At 46.8% G+C, this 24,828-nt stretch overlaps 1 protein-coding gene across 3 annotated transcripts in view; it reads left to right on the top strand.

Annotated features, from left to right (window-relative positions):
• The window catches only part of Tanc1 (tetratricopeptide repeat, ankyrin repeat and coiled-coil containing 1), a 216,192-nt gene that overhangs the window by 133,904 nt on the left and 57,460 nt on the right, over positions 1-24,828 (top strand). For all 3 annotated transcript variants that reach the window (XM_075985123.1, XM_075985122.1, XM_075985121.1), the window contains 3 exons: positions 9,730-9,860; positions 10,921-11,107; positions 23,604-23,867. In XM_075985123.1, the coding sequence (XP_075841238.1) occupies positions 9,730-9,860; positions 10,921-11,107; positions 23,604-23,867 (582 nt within the window). The remainder of the gene's footprint in view (positions 1-9,729; positions 9,861-10,920; positions 11,108-23,603; positions 23,868-24,828) is intronic.

The following is a 24,828-nucleotide window of genomic DNA, read 5'->3' as shown; positions in this document are numbered from 1 at the left end:
GCTCTCTGATTCAGCTGCATCAGACCACATTAGGACCAACATCACAGCCTGCATAGATTGCAAATGAAGGACCTGAGACATTAATTACAATGGGCTAATTCTAAGAAATAAGATGTGTTCGCTTTTGTAGGTGTGAGATGGGGGTATGGTTCATATTTCTAGGTACCCGGTCATACTTCAGAATAACCATGCTGTGGCATAAGTTCCGGCAGTTACTCTGTTGCCTGGCGATGAGGCAGTTGTATGACAGAATTGAATTTGACAATTAGCAAAGGGTGGTGTGTTTTGTAATCTTTATGGAATCTTTTAAGTTTCAATGGAGTTAATTAAGACAGCCATATCAAAGTGTAAGTGTTATGTCTAGATCATTGAACCTAAAGCTTATGCTAAGTAGAGCCAACTAAGCTGAGTAATAAAACAAGCTTCTCATGATGGGCAAGCTCTGATTTCCAGAGTTTAGTATCAGCGCCGTGACTCAAGTTCCATTGGAAAGTCTGACGTTCTTGCTCTCATGCTTCCTTTGGGCAGTTGTATTTATGTCCCTGTGACCCTCCAGCTGCAGTCAGTAGTCACATGGCAGTATTCCATAGCCTGAGAGTCTGAGCACAGCGCCTCCTGAGATGCCTTTGAAATTTCTCGTAGACTTGTACAGTGTCCATTTATTCCAAAGGTTTGAGCTAGCCTCTCCTAGGCTGCCTTGTTTTGTTTTGGTGACCACATAACCCCATTAATTCTTGGTTCTTTGCTCACTTGTTTGGAATTTAAATCAAAATAAAATAGAACCAGTGGGCACATACAATTTGTTTATTAACTTAGCCATCTGGGTAGTAGGTTCAACCAGTTGAACAGTTTTCTTTTTTTAATAAGCAAAGAGTTCATTTTTCAAGTTTACACAAACCTGTAAACATCTGTAAGAAGACATACTATACTTATTAGTATTTTGAAATATGTTCGAAACATGAATTTTATACACTGGCAAAAACAGACTTAATGGATCAAGAAAACAAAGCAAATTCTCTCTCCCCTTTTCCCTCTGCCAAGCGATCCTCTCAACCTGGGCACCACATAGAACAGGCCCTTCGTAGAAATCAGAATCCTGGCATTAACTTGGTGAATTTCCTCTTAAACAGTGCCTCTACCTTCAGAGAATGGTTAAATTGCAATAAATAACTTTATTTGTTTGAATTGGGAACAACCACGTTTAGGTTTGCCGTACTGTATCATTAGCAAAGCATGCTGGGATAGGGAGGGGTGAGAAACTTCTTGATCTACTGAGTCATTGCTCAGCGAAGATCAATCTCAGCATATGATGAAACTTTTCCTCCCCCTAGCAGGTTGGTTTGCAAGGAAAAGTAACACACATACTGGATGGTGTGGTTAGGACATGGTTGTGATTTCAGCACTCTGAGGGAGGAGGAGAGACACATGTTTAAGGCCAATCTGTTCTACATAGTGCGTTGTAGGCCAGCATGAGCTAAAGAGAAAGACCTTTATTGCAGCAGGCCATTTGTTTTGAAAACTAAGACAAAACAAGAGTAAAATAGCATGCATGAAGCAGCAGCTTCATTAAGCAAAAAACTACCCTGCTGGGCAGAGGGTTCTTCGATGAACATGAATGGAAATATTTTGTTGGCTCCTTTATTTCTTTAATTACTTTTGCATACATTCAAAATGATGTAGAGAAGAAAGGAAATCTAAAGAATAATGGCATGTGTCTATACCCTACCCAGTTTTAGAAATAAAATGTCACTATTTCCCATTTGTATTCTCCTGCCTGTTCTGAACGTTAACCCCAAGCCTGCTTTGTCTTTAATTTTCTGTCTTCTCAGATGGCCATGCACCTTCTAATGGCTGATTGAGATTTTGTTGGCGTGTCGAAGCGGACACGCCTAATATGTGTCCAAAGGAAGGGAGAATGGCCGTAGAGGAGCTCTTCCTTTTGCTTCTTCAGTAAATAAATATTTCATAAGCTGTGAAAGCCCCGTGCTAGGTGCTGTTTGAGATGAGTTATCAAGTATGTATGGGGGTCCTCTCTTGACTGAGCTTTAGTGTCTAGTAGGGGATTAAAGACCTGTGTGTGATGCGACTGATTAATTCAGAGTGGGAATGGGGATGAATACAAACTGTGATGAAGGCAGAGATGCTGAGCACGGGAAAGGCTTAATTGATGCACCGTGCATTATGATTCAACTGGTAGTCCAGCTAGGCTGCAGTGTCAAAAATAATACAAACCAGGTAGTTTATAAACAGCAGAAATAGATTGTTTTTCCGTACAGCTTTTTGAGCTCGGGAAGGTAAAAAATAATCAGGGGGCTTGCAGATGTCTTATCTGAGGAGGGTTGCTTCCTCACTCTTAGGTAGCCATGTTTTTGCTATGACCTCTTCCTGTCGAAAGAGGTCACAGGATCCTTCTTTCCTGAATGACGTGAGTCTCATCATGAGGGCTCTGCAGTCCCTGTTCCCTGATCACCTTCCAAAGGCCCCATCGTCTAACACTATCACACTGGGGGTTGGGTTTTCACATAGAAATTGGAAAGGAGACTTAACATTCCAGCCAAAGCACCTGGCAGCGGAGCAGATGGCGGGAGCAGGTAGAGGCTAGTGCTAGGGAGGACGATGAGAAACTGGTTTCCATAGTGAGGTGAATAAATACAGTCTCTAGAGCAAGGTCGGGAAAGAGGGATGGGTGAGAGGAGTTTCAGAGCTCAGGGGCCTGAGAGAAAGAGATGATGATCCTTAACCTGTGAGGTGACCACTGTGGGAGAAGAGACCCAGCCCTTTGATGCGACATGTTTTAGGGAGGCTGTCTCTTGGAGGTGACAGAAAAGCTAATAAGCAGAAGTATCCAGCTGAGAGCTGAAACTCAAGAAAGAGCTCGGGTTAAACCAGGTATTCTTTGTTCTAGAAGCAAAATGAAGCAAGTTAGACCAAGGGGAAGAATGGCTCTGTTCTGAGATGAGACTGCTGAGCAGCTTCAGGAGTTTAAGATGCTGAACCAGGTAGAAGATGCAGTGGGGGGGGGGGGGGGAGCAGGAGAAGGCACGGGTTTTCTTTCTGTGTCTCTCCTGGCAGTTGCCACTTTCTGCCGTACAGGACAGAGTTTGCAAGGTCAATAAAAGAAGAGGTGTATCATCAAAAAGTTCAACATAAATGCAGTTAATGGAGCCATTTGGGGAGAGTAGCGGAGGTGAATGAAGGAAGGAAGTTAAAGGTAATGAAGAAAGAATTGATGAGGATAGTTATCTTTTACTTTCAGGAATTTGAGCAAATGAAGGGGCATGGGGGGGTGGCTGTAGTTTTTTTTTTATTTCTAAGAAAAAGGCTTTCCCTGAACATGAACATAATTGTAGACTTCATACAGAGTCTCAAAATGTGGGTTATGGACCTAAGATGCATCTGTCTGTATGTATTAGGTCAAATTTTTTTTTTTTATTTTTAAAGTAGATACTTACTCCTTGACATTTTTACACATGTATATAATAAATTTTTAGTCATTTTCATTTTGCTATCCTTTTTTTTAGCCCATCTTCTTCTATAAAATCCTTCTTCCTAAGAAGGCTGCCTCTTACTTTCGTGTGTCTCGTGTGTGTGTGTGTGTGTGTGTGTGTCTGTGTGTCTGTCTGTCTGTCTGTCTGTCTGTCTATCTTTTATTGCCAACTTGACACAGCTTAGAGTCACCAAATAAGTAAGTCTCAATTGAGGAGCTGCCCCTATCCGATTGGCCTGTGGGTCTCGCTGTGGAGAACTGTCTTAATGGTTCACTGATGTAGGAGAGCCTAGCCCACTGTGGGGGGCATCCATCCCTGAGCAGGTAGGCTGGGCTCTGTGTAAGAAAGTTACACAAAGAAAGAATGAGCAGTGTTGCCCCGTAGTTTCTGCTTCATGTTTCTGTCCTGGCTCTCCCCGCCCCCGTGATGGGCTGGAACCTGAAAGACGATATAAACCCTTTACACCCCTAAGTTGCTTTTGGTCGGAGTGTTGCATCCCAGCAACAGAAAGAAAACTAGAACAGTGAGCGACATTGGAAGCTCTTCAGAGCAGGGCAGTGCCTCTCCAGCATCCTGATACCCTGCACTGCTGCACGCTTGCACCAGGACTGAAAATTCACTCAAGCATTCCCCTGATAAGACACTGAAAGTAATTAGTGTTATTAAATCCTGACCCTTGAATGCCTCTCTTTTTAGTATTCTGAGTGGGAAGGTAGGAAGCCTGCCTGACGCCTCTCTCCTGCGTGCTGCTGTCTGATAGAGGTCTTCAGGTAAAGCCTTTTGCTCTGATTTGAATTGCAAGCTAGACCAGCAGCTTTTCAAATGAAACATAACAGTTATTTGAGATGATTATTGGCAAACTGTGATTGTTCACAGTTGAGCATTTATCACGTTTTCTTGCGAAGGGATGAAGCGAGCATGAAACGAGCCTGTCGCTTCAGTTAAACAAACAGAACGACAGAAAGGCACCTCATAGGACTTGTCATCAATGCTAGAACCTGGCCTTTTAAAGGAAAGTAAAAGTTACATTTTTGGGAAACTTGAACCTGTCACATTGAGCTTGGTAGCTTCTCAGGATTTTTCCGTTAAGATCTCATGATTATGATAGCTTGATATTGTGTAATAAAATGTGCCAACGTTTTTAAGATTTGCAAAACCAGCATTTTCCCAGTTGCCCCAATTTGTGATATTACAAAATCTTACTTGGGTAAATGATCCCTTTAAAGCATGAGCAGACTTTGGGGTAGCTTGCTGGTAGAGTGCCAGCCCATTTAATATGCATAGTGCCTTGGGTTAATTCTCCAGCACAAAACAGAACAAAACCCATAAAACAGATCATTGGATTTTACAGGACCAGAGTACAGAAAGTTAATTGGTACACATTAAAGTCAGCACTGGAATTTACCTTTAAGAAATTGCTGTTTGTCAGGCATTGGTGAGGTGTGAGAGAATAGTCACGGTTAACTGAAAAGGGCCCTCTGTTTCTTAGATTATAGTTCTATGGGTCTACAAGACTACATCCCAGGACGGGGGCTGGGGCTGTAGCTCAGCGGCACAGTTGAGTTTGACATTCTGGGTTCAGTCCCCAGCACTGACAAACCCCAAAACCCCGAAACATGCCTCATCAGACTGAACGTGGGAGTATATGAGTAAAACAAAGAGGCTAATGAGTTGAATAGTTTAAAGTTAGCTCGTATGCAGGTGTATTTTAAATGTTACGGCCTAGAAACACCAGCTTGGCAGATGGACGCCCTGTTTACAACATAGTGGTTTTGGGAAATAAGGAGGGGATTGTGATGGCTCAGGAGAATGAACCAGAAGGAAATTGAAATTGTAACTGGGCATTATGGCACATGCTTTTAGTCCCAGCACTCGGGAGACAGATCTCTTGAGTGTGAGGCCAACCTGGTCTACAGATTGCGTTCCAAGACAGCCAGGGCTGCACAGAGAAACCCTGTCTCAAAACAAACAAAGAAGCAAATAGAAACCCATAGCAGTAGTCAGAGAGGACTAGAAGTTCGGATGCAGGCCATGGTAGGAAGTGGCTAAGATTATGAAAAGGGGTGTGATGTCTGGTCCAGGGCCCGTTGTTTAACAAACATCTTGGGAACTTAGTGTCCTTCAGCTGTTTAAGGTCGTTTAGCTAGTGAGTGTTCAAGAGTTGTCCAAGTACCCCGTGTACTGCTGAGGACAAGGAAGACGGGCGGTAGTGGGCGGGGCACACTCCTCTATGGAATGATCACTGAGGACCTTAAAAGATCCCCAAATCAGAAAGGACTTAAATATGTAACTTAATAACGGACCTCAAAAGTTTAGAAAAACAGGAACAAATCAAAAACCTCAGACCAGCATACAGGAAGGAATAATAGGAATCAGGGCCGAAATCAATGCAACAGCAGCCCGAAAGGCAAGTCCAAGACTCACTGAGACGACAGAGGGCTGGTTCTTTTAAAAGACAGAGGAGATTGACAGACCATAGCCGGATTACCCAAAAGAAGAGGGAGAAGATACCATTAGGGATGAAGCCGGCAGACCCTACAACAAGCATCTAACAGCGCCTGGCTTTAAGGAGCAGAGGAGTTGGAATGGGAAGTGGAGCCGTGCACATGGGCCTGAGTGAGAACCCTTGGCATAAACAGCAAAGGAGAGAGCTTTTCATAGTGAGTCTAGAAGAAGCTACCCAGGCCAGAAAATGATAACCAGTTCATTTTGGGGGGGAAGAGAGATGTACGCACGCTTGGAGTTGCATGTGAACGGGTAAAACCGGAGAGCGGAATGTAGTGGAGGAGTGCAGCCTTGGTGTGCAGGCCAGGGGGTGCCAACCAGCTTGTGGTTTAGGAGGCTTTCCTCACGTGTGCTGGTTTTGAGGCTCACGACCTGCAGGATGGGCGTATGGCCACTTCAGTGATCAGGAAATTGAAGTTCTGAGAGAGGTTCATTACCAGAAGAGCTCTCTTTAGCTGTAGCACGGAGGGCTTCGTTGGGCTTCTGAAATGGCAGCGAAGGTGGGAAGAGGGCTGGGAAGGGCACGGTGATTGAAGCGATGGATGGACAGCTCTTTGATGTTCGGGCCTCAAACGCAGTGCCCTGCATGCAGACAGCCAAAAGAGGCAGGCGGGACAAGATCTGTGAACTTCCTTTTAACTTTGTGCACGGGCTAACGTTCCACAGTGTTTCCATACCGAGGATTCCATGGGGGGATTGTTACTGATTAGAACATCCCTGCCCATTGGTTTAGTGGGTTTACACAAGGCCAGCTGTTCTCTCAGTTCCAGATCCGTACATCATAAATTCTGATATTTAAATCTGTGAGATGTGAGCTGAAATGAGGGTCCCCCCCCATCCCAGTCCTTATTCCACAGATATTGATTAAGGTATCCCCATTATTGATGAAGAAATTAAGTATCAGAAGGAGAGCAGACTATCCTGAGAGGCCCAGTAAAATCCAGTTTGGATCACAAAGCGGCTTCCAGGAGAATCCTAATCCTTAGCATCGTGAACTTCTGTTCCTAGTGCAGCAGCGCTCTGTGGGCTGGCAGCCACCTCCTCTCCTAGAAGGACACTGCTGTTCTTCACACAGGAGTCCTTCTGCCAGAGGGAAAGATCAGCTAAATAAGATGTTGTGAACCAGGGAAAGCAAACATAGTGGATATGAAGGAGTTCAATGGTCACTAAGGTGACATTCAGAGAAAAAATAGCCCCTCCCTCCCCTCAAAGAACAACAGTTGAGAGCCTCGGGAGGAAATGCCGTTTTAGTGACGTGATGAATGCAAAATGAAATTAAGAATGTGTGTCTCTTCGTCCTCAGTAGGGTTTTAAACTTTGGTACTAGCCACGTCCCGGGTGAGCAGTGCAGGGAACAGCTCATTGTGAGTTGTGGTGTCTGTCTTCGGCTCAGCCATTCCGCTTGGAATCGCCATAGTTTCCCAGCTCATTTGAACATGGAGACTTGAATGACTAGTTTTGTTAGGAGGTTGGAGTTTCGTTTTTCATCTTTTGAGACAAATATCTCGCTGTGTATGTTGGCTGTGCTGCACTTACCATGTAGCCCAGGCCAGTCTCAAACCCACACCAGTTCTTCCTCAGCTTAAGTACTAGGATTACAGGCATTCATTTCTGCGCCTCTCCTGACTGTTTCCAGCCCCCTCCCCCACCACCACCACCACACACACACCCTTTGCGCAAGAACGTGGGGTAGCTATCTGCAGGCTCAGTGTAGAGGTAGCAATGACTGAGCTGTGGAACAGTAATGTCCCTCTTCAGTATACAGGTCCTACCCAGGATGGAGAACTTTCAAACGAGTGAGCCGTAGGCAGTGTTTGTCAACAGGGTAAATGTAGCAGTCGAGCCTGCATGTATGGCTGCTTTGAGCCTCTATACCGGCTGCCAACTGGGCGGAGTTTCTGGCCCTTTGCCTAGAGTGTTTCTGGTTGAACCAGAAGTTAGACTTTCTGGGGCTGGGACATAGTCACAGTGGCACAGCAGTGTGGTGATTGTTTAAAAAAGAAAGGGGTGTGGGGTAGAAAAGCTGCTGAGATCTGCCCCCTCACCTCCCCATTGTCATCTCGTCCCTTGACCCCTGTCATCTTGCTGCCTGAGGCCTGAAGCACACTGCAGAAGGGGAGAGGCTGGTAGATGAAGGCAGGGTCTATAGGACCTGTCCTCCAGATTCCGTTTTTGGGTGTGCCTGGGTCGTGTTGATTTGATGGTTTCCGCCTTTCTTTCCCAAGTGCCATCTCCCTTAACAATCTGTCCATGATTTGAAGTCTCTAGTGGGAAGGGACATTTCTAGGGTTGTGTTAGGGGTGTGGTTCACCCGCCCTAGGGTGGTTCCCTTCCCCTGTGTTGGCATGGACCCATGGATGTTATGAGTTTAACCCAAATCACGGAAACATCAGGACTGTAAACATAGAACAGTCTCATCACGGTGGCTCTAGAACGATGTCCTGAATGATGAAGTTTTTGAGAGCAAGCAAGTGGTGGGGGCCTTTTCCTTCATGAAGATGTCGCCAGCTTGGTTTCTCTCATACACCTCCTTCTGGCAGCATGGTGTGGACAGACTGCTCTGTGACTGAGCCTTTTCCCATATGATTTTCACCAAAGTTTTGCTCACTTACATTTTGTAGTTGCTTACAAAAGACAAAGTTAGAAGGAAACATGGTGGTAGCAATGTTAGCTCGTAGCGTCCCTCGCTCATTGATTACCTGTCCCTCATTCTTCCTCCACTTACTGTAGAGTTCCACGTGTGGTGTGGGGAAAATAGGTACAAACATGTATAGATCTAGATGTCTTGACAAGTTAAGAACAGACAAAACAAGGAGTCGTTGTCTTGAGAGTCACATTGCTCTTAAGTTTGTGCTCTGGTGAGCACAGTTAGCTTTTGTATATAATCTCGTCACAGTGGGTGTTTTACAGTGAGAGGTGTTATGGTTATATGGGTATATGGTTGATGTGTATGTTTTATTTGTCAGCCATAATTGACAAAAGCTAAGTGCCCTTGGGCTTTGGGGTTCGAGATTAGTCTCCAGCTTGGCGTTTAAGTAAATTCCCACATGAGCAATCTCTTCAGTACAGAAAGGTACATGACCAGCATTGGAGATGCCATGCTTCCTGGCATTGGGTGCTGAGAACGAGCAGCCATGCATTAGATCCTGACTTTTTTCACTGGTTTTGGATTCAGTGTGGGTTCTTGTGATGAGAACCTGAATTAGAACCGGGTTTGCCTCTCACTGCTATGGGATGTGTATAGCAAGTTTCCCACACAAATCCTCCTGCCCCTGTCTTGTTGAATGAGAGCTTGGATTTTAGTATCCCAGCATCTAAATAGCCTGGTTCTTTGTCGCATGCCACCCGGTTTTAATGCTGCCTCCTGTGGCATGGATGTAGTGCCCTTTGAGGATATGATGGAGTAGCCCTTTCTTACCCAAAGAGGTGTCTGAGGGACCATTCTTCAGATGACGCTGGAGTTGGAATTGCTGTCAGATAATGGTGTGGGGAATCTTCTTTTTCAGATCAAATATTTCACCCTTTGCACTTGGTATTTCTCTGTCCCAGTTTTCTCCACCTGCCACAGCCTCTTTATTAGAACGTACTGCTAGAGGACAGGCGCGGTTGTCAAACTCGGTACATTTTGTAAGGATGCACAAAGGCTCCAGACAAGCAGCTGGTGTGTGAGCTCATCCAGATGTGAGGCCCCGACTCCCCAGAGGGGCGTCTTCATTGTCTTCTTTCTTTGTTCCAGAAGCCAAGACCGATAATGAACCAAGCTGTTCTCCGGCAGCTCAAGAACTGTTGACAAGACTGGGATTTTTACTGGGAGAAGGGATCCCAAGTGCCACACACATAACTATTGAAGACAAAAATGAAGCCATGGTAATGCTGGAAGAAGAGACTGCATTTCCTACCTGCTTAGGGGATGAATGAGTCAATAGTACACACCCTGCCAGTGTGGGGGGCAGGGGGCGGATGATGGGAGCTTGTTATTGTTTGGTCAGATGAGTTCTGGGCTCTTGTGTTTTGAAATTTATTACAAAGGTCTGGATCTTTGCAGGGATGGTGGTTGGGAGTAGCTAAGGGCAAACAGAAGGGATCAGAGCTCAAGAAAATGTCCATATTACCCTGATAGCCTCTTCCCGGAGACTATGGGCTACGTGATTTACGGTGGCTGGAAGAGCTTTTGTAATGACGCTGCTTCCATCCTGAGAGCACCATTCCTCTCTGTTGACCGCTTTGGTCTGTGCTTCTCTGTGCTCTCTTAGCTGTTGGGATTGGTGTGAGTTAGTGGGGTGATGAAAGGTTTATAGGAGATGAGGTACAGACAAAACGAGAGGGAGTCAAATGGTTCGTCCTCCCAGGGGTACTCTCCATCCAAGAGAGTACAGCCACCAGCCTCCTGCCACCTCTGGGTGTGCCACTAGCGGTGAGGGCAGGAGCTCCTGCCTCCTCCTGGAGTCTCTGTGAGGAGGCACGGGTTGGGGAGGTGTTGAGACCGCAGAGGTTACCAGTCTCCTTTCCTGAACAGAGAGCTTATAAATCTTCAGAAATGAAATCAGGCTGCCCTGCTGTGAAATATTATAGAAACACGGCCCCCAGGTTTCCTGTACAGAGGTCGAATAACCCATTCGTCTTCTGCAGGCTTTAAACGAAAGGAAGTCTGCCCGTTGGCCATCTCTGTTTTACGAATCTGTGTTCCCAATGAAGGATCGCTAAGACTGCCCTTTTAGTAAAAAGCCTCAAAGGAGGCAACCAGAACAAAGACCCATCTCTTTTAGCATTTGGAAAACTCTATCTATCCCTATTTAGCTGTACACTTTCTAGAAGTTAAAGCATGCCTCCATTTATCCTGTGTTTCATCGTTTTAGCATCCAGAAAGAAAACGTGTGTCGAAGCGTGCTGTGTGAGCCACGCTAACTCCCCCTTGTTTGCCTTGCAGTGCACAGCCCTGAGCCAAGGCATCAGCCCTTGCTCCACACTGACAAGCAGCACCGCCTCTCCCAGCACTGATAGCCCCTGCTCAACCTTGAATAGCTGTGTCAGCAAGACGGCAGCCAACAAAAGTCCCTGCGAGACCATTAGCAGCCCCAGTTCCACCCTGGAAAGCAAGGACAGTGGAATTATAGGTAAGACGCTCACTGCTCGGTAATGTAATGGCTCGACGCACGTCAGCCGGAGCGCTCACGGGCACCTCAGGAGAGGGGTTCTGTGTGGTCCGTGAAGGTCAGTCTGCAGACCCCGCCCTGCTCTTGCAGACAGCTCTGGAGCTGTGTGCAGTCAAGAGAGTGAAGATCAGCTTTTATGCTCCTTGACATTTATTTGATATCACTGGGCTCATGTGGTTAAAAAATAAAATAATAAAGCACCTTATCAGGTCTGGCCTGTGAAGTCACAGAAACCCCTCCCACCTCACAGACCAGTTCATTCCGTAGGCATCAGGTCCCCTTAGGCACCACAGCAGGGAGATGGAGTCCCTGCCTGTGAAGCAGTTTTCATAGCCCAGTCTCGTTGCTTTTCTCTCCGATGACCTTAGAGCCTGTGCTCTCTGAAGGTTGCTTATCCTGGGATTTGGTCACTGTTTTGGGGTCAGGGTTTTCTGCAAAGCCTTCCCTGAGTCTCAGATGAGGATGTATGTGGACCTGCTGAGCTGAGCAGAAGAAGACTAAGTTCTAAGTGGCTCGAGCAATTTTGAATTGACTTTGCATGCTTCGTTGTCTAGAAAATCAAGGGTTTTGGTTAATTCATTCATCTATAGGCCTGTGTGATATGAGGATCCAGTGACTCTGAGAGCCCCTGTTTCCATATCCCAGCTTTAACAGATCACTGTGTGATTCTGAGGCAGGCTCAGCACGGACTGACCGATGTCTCCATCTTGCTGGCACTCCGACGGCGACAGGTGCAGACAGGTTTGATCCCGAGCCATGACTCGGGCATTCTGCTCTGCGAATGTGCCGATTTCATAGTGGGTCTCTCCTGAACTGTTAACAGCTCCCCCCTGTGTGTGTCTTTGAAGGATAGTTGTGTGTTATTGTCGACCGGCTCCACAGCCACATTAACCTGCCCTCGGATAGACCTCTGAGCGCTGTGTTCTCTGGTTACCTGCATTGCCATCCAAGTATAATTTAAAAATCCAAATGATGAGTGCATCCGGCTTAGACTTTGAAGATGCCCCCGGGAGAATACTGGGGCAGGATAGGTAGGATGTGGGCTCGCTGTAGAGCTCGGCACGTCTGGAGTGGGGCTCAGCTTCAGCAGGGATGTGTCTTTTACTAGTTTGGGTGGATTAAGACTCTCATGGATCTGTTGTACTCATTACAGTATCAAAATGTAATTTACATACTGTAATGTTCACTTAAACGAACTTCTAGTGTGTTGGAAGTTCTGTAGAAGCTGTTCTTTGAACGTTGTCACCATCCCCATGAGACGCATTGTATCAGTTTGAAATCCCTGTTGCTCCAAGATCTCCAGGCCTAGCCATCTAAGCCACCAACTTTCTGTCCTTTGGACATTTCGCATGAATGGAGGATTTGCCACAAATCCTTTTCGTGTAACTTCAAGGCTTTCCACTCCCTGGCCCAGCCAGTTGGCACTCTATCTCCTCTACTCCTGCTGCTATGAATTCCCTTCAGCAAACTATTCCTGCTTCACTGCTTTTCTTGTGCTCTGGTTCTGGGTTCTCTGCCGGAGGTAGACCTTTGTTGTGAATTCGGTGGTAGCCACGCGACTTTCTTAGCTCGTGAAATGTCATGTCCTTCTGAGAATTTAATCTTCCTTCAAGGTTATGCTACCTTTTTTTTTGAACAGGCTTCTTATTTTTACTGTTAGTTCTAGAATTGGCATTACATGCCTCTTGGTTTTAAATATGCCATGGGGGGAGGTCAAACATTTATAAGCATTTTCAGTTACAGAACCACCCACCCATCATTCATTTTCCTCTCTCTCTCTCTCTCTCTCTCTCTCTCTCTCTCTCTCTCTCTCTCTCTCTCCTCTCTCCCTCTCTCCCTCTCTCCCTCCCTCCCTCCCTCTCTCATACAGTACTGAAATTTTGAATTTGTTTTACTGTTCTAGGAATCAAACCTAGGCTTTGTATCTTTGAACCAGGTAAAATAGAACCAAGCTGCATCCCTGGTCCCTGCAAGCATTTCTTCAAAAAAGCAAAGGGACTGGCTTCACTGTTTGTATTGCCAGTGAAAGGTTAAGCTACCAGGAGGCCCTTAACTAACACTTGATTTTGTATCGTCTTCACCAATCAGACTCCATATGATATTCTCTGACAGCACCACGGTGATTTCCTTCAGTGTACTTGTTATTTAATTATGGACTCCGTATGGATGGGGTCTTGTTTTTCCAACTCCGTTCTGGGTTCCTAGCCAAGTGCCGGGAATAAGGAATTAAGAGAAGAATTGCTGCTACTACCTAGCCGCACACAAGCAGGGAGCATCTCCTTGGTTTATAAAGAACCATTCAGGATTCCTATTTCGAGATGGTTCGTTAAAACTTTTCATATCACAGTGTCTTAAGCTCTGCTCTGACTGAAAAAAAGGAAAGCCGGACTTTTTATGTCATGGATACTGCCTTTTGCTTCTTGGCTCAGGTGAACATGTTCCCTTAACTTAGCTAAACATTCAAGTGTGCAAAGACCTGAAAGTCCTGACTGAGTGAAAGTGGGGACAGTGGGAGACAGGGTGAGCAGTCTTTCATGGGAGATGGGAGACCCTCGCTCTTGGGGCCAGGCCTGCGCTTCGTAGTCCAAGACTTTTTTTTTAAATTTTTTTTTTATTATTTATTTATCTTTATTTTATGTGCATTGGTGTGAAGGTGTCAGATCCCTTGGAACTGGATTTTCAGACAGTTGTGAGCTGCCATGTGGGTGCTGGGAATTGAGCCCGGGTCCTTTGGAAGATCAGTCAGTGCTCTTAACCGCTGAGCCATTTCTCCAGCCCCTTTTTTTTGGTTTGTTCGAGACAGGGTTTCTCTGTGGTTTTGGAGCCTGTCCTGGAACTAGCTCTTGTAGACCAGGCTGGTCTCGAACTCACAGAGATCCGCCTGCCTCTGCCTCCCTAGTGCTGGGATTAAAGACTTAGGTAGATAAGGGAAGATAAATGACACACTGTGCTGGTGACAACGCGTCTCTGTTCCCTCCCACCTGCAGCCTTTAGAACTAAAAAGTCTGTCGCCAAGGTGTGCTAGGGTGGAGAAGGAAGAGAAGCAAGAGTTTCCTCCCTGGGCTGACTTGAGCTGCAGGTGTTTGAAGAGGCAGGAGTAGTGAGGCCATAGGGGAAGAGCTTCCTCTGTAATCGGTGCGAGGTACAGGTGCCAAGGCCTCTGAGCTAACAGGTATTGGTGGTGGGTGTACTTGTGGTCTCCAATTGCTGGGGTGGAGCGTGCTTTTTGCCATCTGAAGAACTTGCTGACTTTATGAGTGGTAGCCTGTGATCACAGCTTTTGGGCTTCATTGATGTTTAAGGGAGTAAAATACTCAAGAATACCCTGATCTTAGTGGTCAGAAATGAAGGTAAAACAGCCTGGTTTCCCACCTCGAAATGCCTGGCAGCAGCTTTGTCAAATAAATTGACGAGGATCCAAGGTCTATATCACGTTTGAGTCCTTGGGAAAAGAGGAACCAGCCTTCCTTTAACTTCCCACTTTAAGTAGTGTGAACCATGGCAGCCAGTGTTGGATGGCAAGGGCCATGCGATAGGGTGGGCCGTGTGAGGCACAGGTTGCCTCGGTATTGCATGCTTGGGGCCACAGCAGGCTCGAGGCAGCGTTCTGAGCATTGGGGAATGTCAACCTGTCCTTGAGTGTTCCTCAGCCTCCTCTTACTGTCGGGCTGGTTTCCAGCATGCTGATTGTCTATAACCTAAATCACTCCGCCCAGCATGCCCGGGCAACTTCCTCAGGGCTACCACGGGTGCCCTATTTGCACTGGGTTTCCACAGCAAGGGACCAGTGACCATTAGAACTTAAGTAGCCCCACTCCCTTCCAGTCTTACTCAAGAGACCAAGGCTTAATGGACTCTCCTGCCCCTTTTCAACTTTGTCATGTTATCCGGAAGAGAGCCCCACTTTCTCCTATTTCAAGAGGCTCAGAGTCTCCCAATATTAGTGATCCTGTCATGTGGAAATACTGGCTAAGTAGATGGGATTTAGCCGCATTTTTCTATGAGTGTATTTGATTTTTTTTTCTTTTTAAGTAAAGTTCTTCTTACTTCTGCTGGAACCATTGGCATTACCTGGATGTTAGCATCTGGTTTCCAAATTTGCATTGTGAAAACCTGCCAGACGTAAACCCCAGCTGTACCCACCTAGTCCCAGTACAATAACTTGTAGTCGCTTGCTCTTGGAAGGAAGATCACTTATAAAGAAGCCATCTCCGAAGGTGTTCTGTCTGTGCTGTAGAAAACTGTGTTCCTAGGGACACTCCTTAAAGTTGCTTCTTCCTAATAAAATGGAGTTGTAGTCTGTATTAATCCCAGCTCAGGGGAAAAGGCCTGTATGTATTCATTGGAGTAGATGGGAAGGCTAATAACCTGGCCTTTAGAAATTACTAGAAATACTGTGTTTTAAGGCACGTCCTGAATTGAATATGTTTAATTGTTATGTCCAGATGATGATAAGTATTTTAGTCTGTATATTTATTTCAAGAAAATAGAGCTTTTCCACTTAGGAAGACAGAGGATAGACTCATTGAGGAAACACACAGATAACCCTTCTACTAATTCTTCTACCGAGATTTCATTTATATGAGTGTGTGTGCGCGCACGTGTGTGTGTGTGTGTGTGTGTGTGTGTGTGAGAGAGAGAGAGAGAGAGAGAGAGAGAGATACCTGTGGATGTATGTGCTACACCACTCATATGGAGGTCAGAAGACAGCCTGATGGAGTCATTTTCCTCCTTCCGTCTTTATGGGGGATCTGGGGATTGAACTCAGATTGCCAGGTTTGTGTAGCAAGTGAGATGTCCTACTTACCCCCAAGATTTTAAAAAAAAGAAAAAGCACTCAATTTTAAAAATTCTTCCTCTCTATTAACAGAAGATGTACACAGGATTTCAAGGTAGCAGTTAAAGACACCCCGGCTGAGGATGGGGTCTGTTTGAAGCCTCCCCTTCCACTCATCCTTCTTCATTCTCTACTTTGGCCTGTTTGGGTTTTTTACTTGCTTAAGTATTTTGCAGCATCCTGCACCTCCTGAAAGTTGGTGTTGGGAAAGCTCCAGGAAGGCTGGAGGGCTCTTCACAATGGCTCTATTCCCTTACTCTCCGTGTCTCTCCCAGAACAAGAGTGTTACCTACCTGCCCCCCTCCACCCCCTTCCCATACTGGACCACAAGAGTCTGCATCCCAGGCTGTGTGGATGTGGGTAGTGAATGCTGGACCACAGGAGTCTGCATCCCAGGCCGTGTGGATGTGGGTAGTGAATGCTGGACCACAGGAGTCTGCATCCCAGGCCGTGTGGATGTGGGTAGTGAATGCTGGACCACGGGAGTCTGCATCCCAGGCCGTGTGGATGTGGGTAGTGAATGCTGGACCACAGGAGTCTGCATCCCAGGCCGTGTGGATGTGGGTAGTGAATGCTGGACCACGGGAGTCTGCATCCCAGGCCGTGTGGACGTGGGTAGTGAATGCTGGTTTCAGCTCTCTGACTGCTTCCCTCCCTCTGCTCTCCTGGAGTACTGATCTTTATTCCCCTGCTCATTTAGAAGTAGGGAGCAAGTAGAAGCTTTGAGGGGAACGTCATCATGGAACCATTTCTCTTGCAAGCGTGGCTCTTATTAAGCGGTGGGGCCCTTGGGCCATACCCTGCTGCCACCTGATGGGGATGCGCTAGCCTTTGCTTTCCTGCACACTTGCTTAGAACATAAAACGTCGTCGTGGGCTGACTTTTATCTTCCGCTGACTCTCTCTGCCTCCTTCCAGGCTTGTGAAATGAAAGAGATTCTGGGGGTAGCCCCGTCTGTTCACTTCCGTGATTTTGTGTCTCCAGGGAGGTGATCAGATGCGGAGGTGTTGGAGGGTAATCTAATTGTGCTTTCATTTTAAACCTGTAAATCCCACCCTTTTGATTTTTATACTAATGTTGCCCTGTTGCCACCTGTTTTGCCCCCCCCCTCCCATAATAGAATGCTTTGAAACTGATTTGGTAATAACTACTTAGGATGTTTGAAATCTGGGTTAATATTCATTTTGCTACACTGCCTGCAATTTAAAAATCATCGTTAATTATAGAAGCCTTTTTAAATCTCCGGTAAAGAAGGAAAGTTTCTCTTAGCATTTATGATTTGGTAACATAGTAAATTGTGGGGAAGAACTCCTTGGTGGTTCAAGTCACAGCATCTGCCCAGACTGTAGTCACTCTGTATGTTTGGCTTCTTCATGCTGTTCTGTTTGTACTGCCAAACATGTATGGACACCTACTGTGTTCCAGGAACACATTTGTTCAGTACTGAGACAAAAAAAATGAGACATAGTATCTGTTTTCAAAACTGTCTCCCTATGGGCCTCTGAAAGTATCAGTCCAGCCAGTGGCTGAGAGGAGTGTGGGTGCCTCTCATGGAAGATACTGGCTCTAGGTGCATAATAATTCTACAGCCACTGTGGGCCGCGAGCCCTTTTGCAAGGATCCAGAGCTCTGGGGCATCATTTGAGTGTGCCCAAGGCTCCAGTGTGGCTGCCGTCCATGTGCAGATTTACACAGCTTCACCAAAGCACCGTGTCACTTGTTAGGAAATGTCAGTCAGGTCTTCAGATCTTCTCCGGAGACTTTCATTGTCATGACAGGTCCAGTTGTGGCAGGGTTCTTGTTGAGAGAGGCGGGTCCAGTCTTCCCCTCCCACACTGCCCTGCCCACAGCCGTTCCTTCAGGTATTTCCACAATTGAAGGGCCTGATGAATGTGCCTGGGAACAGCAGCTAGATCCCTGGCCTTGCTGCGTGTTGTGGCAAAGCGCACCTTGCGCAATGCGGGTGAGCGCCGGAGATTCGGTACAGAGATCTGGCTGTCAAAATCCAGTGCACAGGGTTCCCAGAACAACACCCAAAGGGGCAGGACTAGCCGGAAGTGCCAAGCTGCCATTCTGGGGCTGTGCAGGAGGAGAAGCCAGGCTGTCCCTGAAGCTGAAGGTTCCCAGGGCCCCATCCGGGCATTTTCTCCGGCAGGAGAGGTAGTGCATTCTTCCCAGGGAACCTTCTCCTTGCTGAGCTAATAGGTATTAGGAGCGGGGAGCAGGTGAGCCAGGGACTGTTGTGTGTGGCGTTTGTTAGTTTGCAGGGTGGTGGGCCTGGGTGGGAGAGCGGAGAGATGTGCAAGCCATGAAGAAATGGTCCGGGAATCTAAAGCACGCCCAGGTATCCTGAGCATCTGCTAGTGTGAAGTGTGCGTCCCTTGGAGAGGACAGAGACCCTTTGTCCGGCCGAGGACTTGGCAGCTGCAATGCTGCCTTGACTCCGGGCTGACTCTTTCCCCCACATCCTCAGAGTTCCTTTGCTGCACTGAAGTATAACTTCGGAAGTGGCCAGAGCCCTTCATTTGGTCATGGCACAGAAGACGCTCTACAGTGGCTGCAGGTCCCTTTTTAGCCTTTCTTCTCTTCTCTCACCTTCAGAAACAGCCATCATATTCCTTTCCTGTTTGCTTTTTAATTCTTTGCTCTTGTGTTTAACTTTTAAGTGCTTCCTGTCCCCTAGTCGGCTGATTCTGGGAGTTAACCGATGTTTCAATGCCGCTTTATCGTTATTTTTTGGGTTGTACAGAAAGGGGAAAGAACTATTGTACTAATAATTTAAGAGGCTCTTGAACTATGGTCTCCTGTTTAAATGTCTCCAAACCCAGGGAAGGCTGGGGTTCTCTTGGAGCTCTTACTTTGAATGTGGACAGTGACTGACAACCTATGGAGTACTTGAAGAAAATTCTAATTTCTGTTTTCCTCTCATTTAAAGATGTATGGTTTTTGGTGTGTGTTTTATAGTGAATAAACTGCTGCAGTGCATGTAGATAACTTATCAATAGATTCAGGAGTACATGGCCCAGATTTTCTGGAACTGGTCAGAGCAGCATTCTGAGGCACAGGGACACTTCTTGAGTTGTGGGGCTTTCCTGTCTGAAGATGTTACAGGAAGAGGAGATAGAACAGGGCTTAGAATAGAGCCTGCACGCTGTGGGCACTTCTGCTGGCCGCGTCAGCCACTAGAGTGAGCAGGTATTTCTTCAGGGTCTTGTTACTTGATTGCTCCTGAGGCGTGAACAATGCCCACTCACCGACATGGGGTGAGCCAGGAGTTCTCTGAGGGTACACGTCAGTCAGAGGAGAGGAGAGCAGAGCAAAGGTGAAGTTAGAAGTTAGGTCATACAGCTGTACTTGCTTCCTAGTAGTGGTCAGAGAATGGTGTTGAGTTCCCCGGTAGCCAGTGGGAAGGAGAAAAACAATTGCATGAAGTTACATCTGTGAGACGGACATGTGTTCCAGTGCCATCTCTCTAAAGGGGGAGAGCCCAGGCTGGCCCCCAAGCGTTTGTATGTAAGGGATGTTGTGTGCACAACGCTGTGTGTGCACTTCCTCTGCACCTGTCTTCCCTCTGCAGCTCAAGATGGATCCTGCTGCTGTGTGTAGCCAGGTCTGGCCACCATCAGGCTAAACGTGGATTCACCCTGTAATCTCCTTAGCTCTCCTTTTTTTTTTTTTTAGACAAAGTTTCTTAGTGTAGCTTTGGCTGTCCTGAAACTAGCTCTGTAGACCCAGTTGGTTTTGAACTCACAGAGATCCACCTGCTGCTGCCTCCTGGGTGCTGGAATTAAAGGTGTAAGCCACCACCACCCGATTCTGTCTCGCTTCCTTAATGCTGTTTTAAATCTACAGTGTGGTTTAGGTCCTAGTGAGCTACTTGGCTCTGGACCTGCATTTGTGTTTCTGATTCAATTTTAAGTGAACCTCTAGCACAGAAGCTGAAATAAGGCAGCGATGGTTGCGGGAAAGCTGAGGAGGTAGCAGCTCCTGCCTACCTTGACTTAGCAAGTTATTCGGTGACCGAGTGGATGACAGTTCTTAACAAGGTGACCTCATAACAGCAGACCCTCCTGGAGCCATAGCCACTTATGCCGCCCCCTCCTAGGTCCTGAGCTGGGCAAGCCAAGGAGGCCTCCAGATGCTCTGATCATGCAGAGCCAGGAGCTTGTGTTGGATGTGCCACTGGCCCTATTCCGGGTCCGTCTTTGCCTCTGTGGAGTAGAATGAGCTCCTAGCCTGGCCACCGCTTGTCACGAGGACCCTCTTTGTGTGTGTACCTTCGTAGCTGAGGAAGGTATTTTGGAAGAATGTGTGAATGAGCAGATGGTTAAATATGCAATTACTACAGAGGAAGATAAATACTATCCTTAGGGGGATGCAGGAGTTTGCAGAGTATGCGTTGAGAGAACAGCGTTCGTTGAATCTGTAGCAAGCAGCACCAGGTCCCATTGATCCCTCGTTGTACGGCACCGTCTAACCTGCCGTCAAGCTTGATGGAATATTTACAGAGCTGTATGCCTCATGTCCAGGATCCTACACGGTAGAAGAGCGGTTCAGACAAGGTGGGTGACAAGCTTTTGTCAGCCAAGACGGGCATCTACCAGCTGCAGGACTAAAAGGATAGACGGTATTGTGATTCTTTGGGAGATGTCAGATAGCATTTAGAGAGGGTTTTAAATTTTTATTTTTGTATTATTATTATTGGGTTTTTTAGGGTTTTGTTTTGTTTTTTGAGACAGGGGTTCTCTGTGTAGCCCTGTCCTGTAACTTGCTCTGTAGACCGGGCTGGCCTTAAACTCAGAGATCCACCAGCCTCTCCCTCCCAAGTGCTGGGATGAAAGGCGCGCACCACCACTGCCCTTCTAAAAAATTACTTTTATTTTAAATTTATATGTATTGTGTTTCTCTGTGTGCATATGGCACATATGTGCCAGTGTCCACAGAGGCCAGAAACCATCAGATCCTTTGGAAGTGGATGCTGCCTGATGTGGGTGCTGGCAGTGAAACTCAGGTCCTCTGGAAGAGCAGCAAATGCTCTTTGTCACGACTCTACCTCATCCAGCAAGGAATGACGTGACCACCGGAGCTCTTCTCACTGCAGTTTATTCCGGGACTTTATTCACTTTCTCTCTCTCTTCCCCGCTCTCTCCTCTTTCTTCTCTTCCTCTCTCCCCCTCTCCTCTCCTTTTGACCTCTCTCCCTTTTTGCAAACCTCTCCCAGCCCTTAAGTAGGCATGGGCTGCCAACCCCAAACTTCCAGGTGGGCACTGCCCATAGGTTCACGTATATGCAGGCAGCTGATAATCATTGCGTGATCATAGCATAGGTCAGGCCTTAGCCATCTCAGGAGTTGATTATACATCTCCATCAGGTGTGACACCACGCAGCTCGCTACAGCTCTTAACTCCTGAGCCATCTCCCAGCCCCTCTTGTAGAGACTCTTTACAAAAATCTTCATCTTTAAAATGTTGCCCTGGTTGTTGTTGTTGTTGTTGTGTGTGTGTGTGTGTGTGTGTGTGTGTGTGTGTGTGTATACCTGGCTATGTATGCACATACGTACTCCAGAGTGGCTGTGCTAATAACCTAAATAGGAATTTGTGTTGCTGTCAGCCTGGACTCTGCACTTAGATGTTGGGACCGCCTTGAGAACGTACTTCAAGACGTCTCGGAAAAAGCACTCAGAATTCCAAGTACTGGACTTAAAACAGTTTGTTTTATGAGACTGGCTGTATTTTTATGCTATTAGCAGAGTTACTATTAATAATGAATTCCCATAAATAAACAATAGACTCCTTAATAAGTTAAGCCATTCCTGTAAGGCACTAGTTGCTTCTGGCATATAGCAGACCTCCAGCGCATGTCAGCTGCTGCCGTCAGTACTGCAGCATCATTTCCAATGGGAAGATCACCAAGCTTGTTGTGCACACCTGTAAACTGTCCAGTTCAAAACACAGTGAAGGCTGGCTTCATTTAAAGAGAGACGGAGGCATGGTTTATTATTGCTAGAACATGCAGGAATGTTGGAATAATAATCTTGGTTTCACAGAAGAACCAACCCCACACCACACTAGTTTTCACTTTGGTTAGGTGCGAGGCCATGGTCCTGAGTGGGGAACAGTGAGGTCATTTGGGTATAGTATCTGACTGCAACAAAAGCTGACATTATTTGTGCGCTCCTCTCTCTCTCTCTCCCTCTCTCCCTCTCTCCCTCTCTCCCTCCCCCCCCCTCTATCTGTCCATTCATTCAATAAGCAAATATTTATTGAGCACTTATCATGCCCAAGTTGCTGCACTGTCCAGAAATAAAGAAGGGCAGCCTGCGGTAGGTACCCTTACAAAGGTTCCCACCTGTAGGAAGGGCTTCTACGTAGGAAGACACCGGAGAGCAGTATGTTCCGACTGCAGCGGCAAAGGCAGTTGGAGAATCGTGGCAAGGTATCCTGAAGCCCAGCAGTCTTCTAAGCCTTCAAGAGCATTCAAAAGCTAAACTGTTCAGTCCTTTTGGTCCTAGAGAAGTAACTCCCTCTGAACTCATCTACCAGTGGCTGATACAGTGTGCTCTTCATAGTGTGTGGCTTAAAGCTGCTCCCTCCGGGCAGCTGCAGCTAAGTGCACGCTGGCCAGCTAGCTCCCGTTTGCCAGGATCCCGCTCAGAGGCCTGGGCTGCTGGGATCTGAGCAGTGCATTAGTGGGCATACTCCCGTCCCCAAGGGCACAAGCCAGCATTAGGTCAACAGTTGAGGCAGCACAGTTGAGTGGCCGGGTGGCCTGTGGTTTCAAGGGACTGTGTACTGCTCAGGCTGTCTGAAAATTAGGAGCATCTGCCTGTAGCAGCTATCTAGGGTGAGTACCGAGTACTGAGCTTCCCTTTCCCATATTCCTCTGCGCTTTTGCCAGGACGTTCTTAAGTTTTTTTTTCCCCCTCTTCTGCCCCAACACCCCCCCCCCCCGCCCTACCCACGTGCTGGTTTGCTTTTGTAGAAGTTAAATTTTAATTCTGAAACCAGATCAGACCTTCCCATACTGGCCCTTTCCCTGCACTGGTCACACAGATTTTTCCATTCTGTGCTGTGAAAGGAATAAGGCAAGTGGATCTCTCTAAGACTTTGCTGAATAGGTAAATGTTAGTTCTTAGTTCTAAGCGACGGGGTTCTCTTCGCTGTAAATCGCATCTTTGTTTCCCTAGCCTGCATCTTTTCTACAGTAGCTGTGGTGCTGCAGATGTCTCTCCCCTGGCAAGTGTGTGTTTGGATGGGGTATTTAAAGATTCAGAGGAATTTAGTGAGATGGGCGCAGTTCATCTTGGTTACAGGGATGATTCATTATCTCCAGATTATACAGAGTCACTCTTAATTCTCGGATACTTTTAGGGCAGCTTTTCCACTATCTTCCTATCAGTTTTTCCCCTTCCCTGTAGAATGGTTTCGCAGTTTATTTCCCCCGATAAGCCACATTCTTTTAATTTACCAAAATACATGGTATGAAGCATACTTTGATAGAAATCTGTGTCGACCAGAAAACTTTCCATTGGCCCCGGGGAGGGGTATGTGCACTTCTTAACTCTCGGCTGTCCCAGCTGTGCCCAGCCTCCTTCAGAGTTATTTTGATTTCTCATTGCAGCCACAATTACGAGTTCGTCGGAAAACGATGACCGGAGTGGCTCCAGTTTGGAGTGGAATAAAGATGGAAGCCTAAGGGTAGGGGTTCAGAAGGGACTGCTTCATGATCGAAGGGCAGACAACTGCTCCCCCGTGGCAGAAGAAGAGACCACTGGGTCAGCGGAGAGCGAGCTGCCCAAGGCGGAGCCCTCAGCTGGAGATGGTCCGATTCCTTATTCCCAGAGCTCCAGCTCGCTAATAATGCCACGGCCCAACTCAGTTGCAGGTAAGGCCACACCTCTCCCCGGGGCCTATCGCCCCAATCCTTAGGGTTCTGGTTTCCATTTTTGTTCAGACACAAGCTAGTCGTGTGATCATTTCATAGGCCTCAGTTTACCTGTTGCAAACACACAAGTCTTTTAGTGGTCCCTTTTCTCTGAATCTCTAAATATGTGATCTGTAATGTTGGCTCCTGGTAGGTGAGGTGAAAAGGTTCTGAAGCTCTGTCTTTTATTTAGAGCGAAGCTGATGCCAGCTCATAAGATATCTATTCTCATTTAACTTTAAAACTTTGGTTTGTATGGTTGAAGCCCATCATAGCTGGGAGGGCAAATGCTTCTGTAAAAATCAGCCATAACGGAGCTCACCGCTGAAAGCATGTGTAGTCTGCAGCTCGAAGCAGAACCCTGCACACACATGGCGGCCCGCGCTGATAGTTGGGCCTGCAGTGGTCTATCTTTGAACAAGGACTAGGGAAGGTGGGGGCCTAGGCTCCACTCTGTGCTTTCTGAAGGTCTTTACACGTCTGAGCTCTTGGGGTGCTTTCAGAAGAGGCACTCACTTGTCCAGGTGATTCTTTGTTACCAGCCTAGTGCTTGAAAGTGTCCCCCTCACCCGCTCTGTACATCAAAGGATCTTCTGTAATTTATGCCGTTCTTCAGTGTGTGCTAGGTCATTCTGGCTGCTGTTGGATGGTTGGGTTGTTTTTTTTTAATGGTGGAACTCTGAAGCAGCTGGTAAATAAATGGCCTTAATGGAAAAGCTGTGAGGTACAACTCTAATTCACTTTCAAAGGAAGCAAAGTGGCCTTGTTCCAAAAGAGGGATTTGGCCCGTCCGCCAGGGAGGTACTAGAGAGCATTATGTGTATTGATTGATGGTTCTTCCAAAAGCTTCCCCTGCCTTCCCCCGCACCACCACTGACCCACCCCTGGAATATAATACCCGCTACTCAAGATGCTTTAGGCT

This window comes from Microtus pennsylvanicus, chromosome 9, assembly GCF_037038515.1.
Source record: "Microtus pennsylvanicus isolate mMicPen1 chromosome 9, mMicPen1.hap1, whole genome shotgun sequence".
Taxonomy (NCBI): Eukaryota; Metazoa; Chordata; class Mammalia; order Rodentia; family Cricetidae; genus Microtus; species Microtus pennsylvanicus.
The sequence above is the reverse complement of the archived record's forward strand: the minus strand, read 5'-3'. Positions and strand labels throughout refer to the sequence as shown.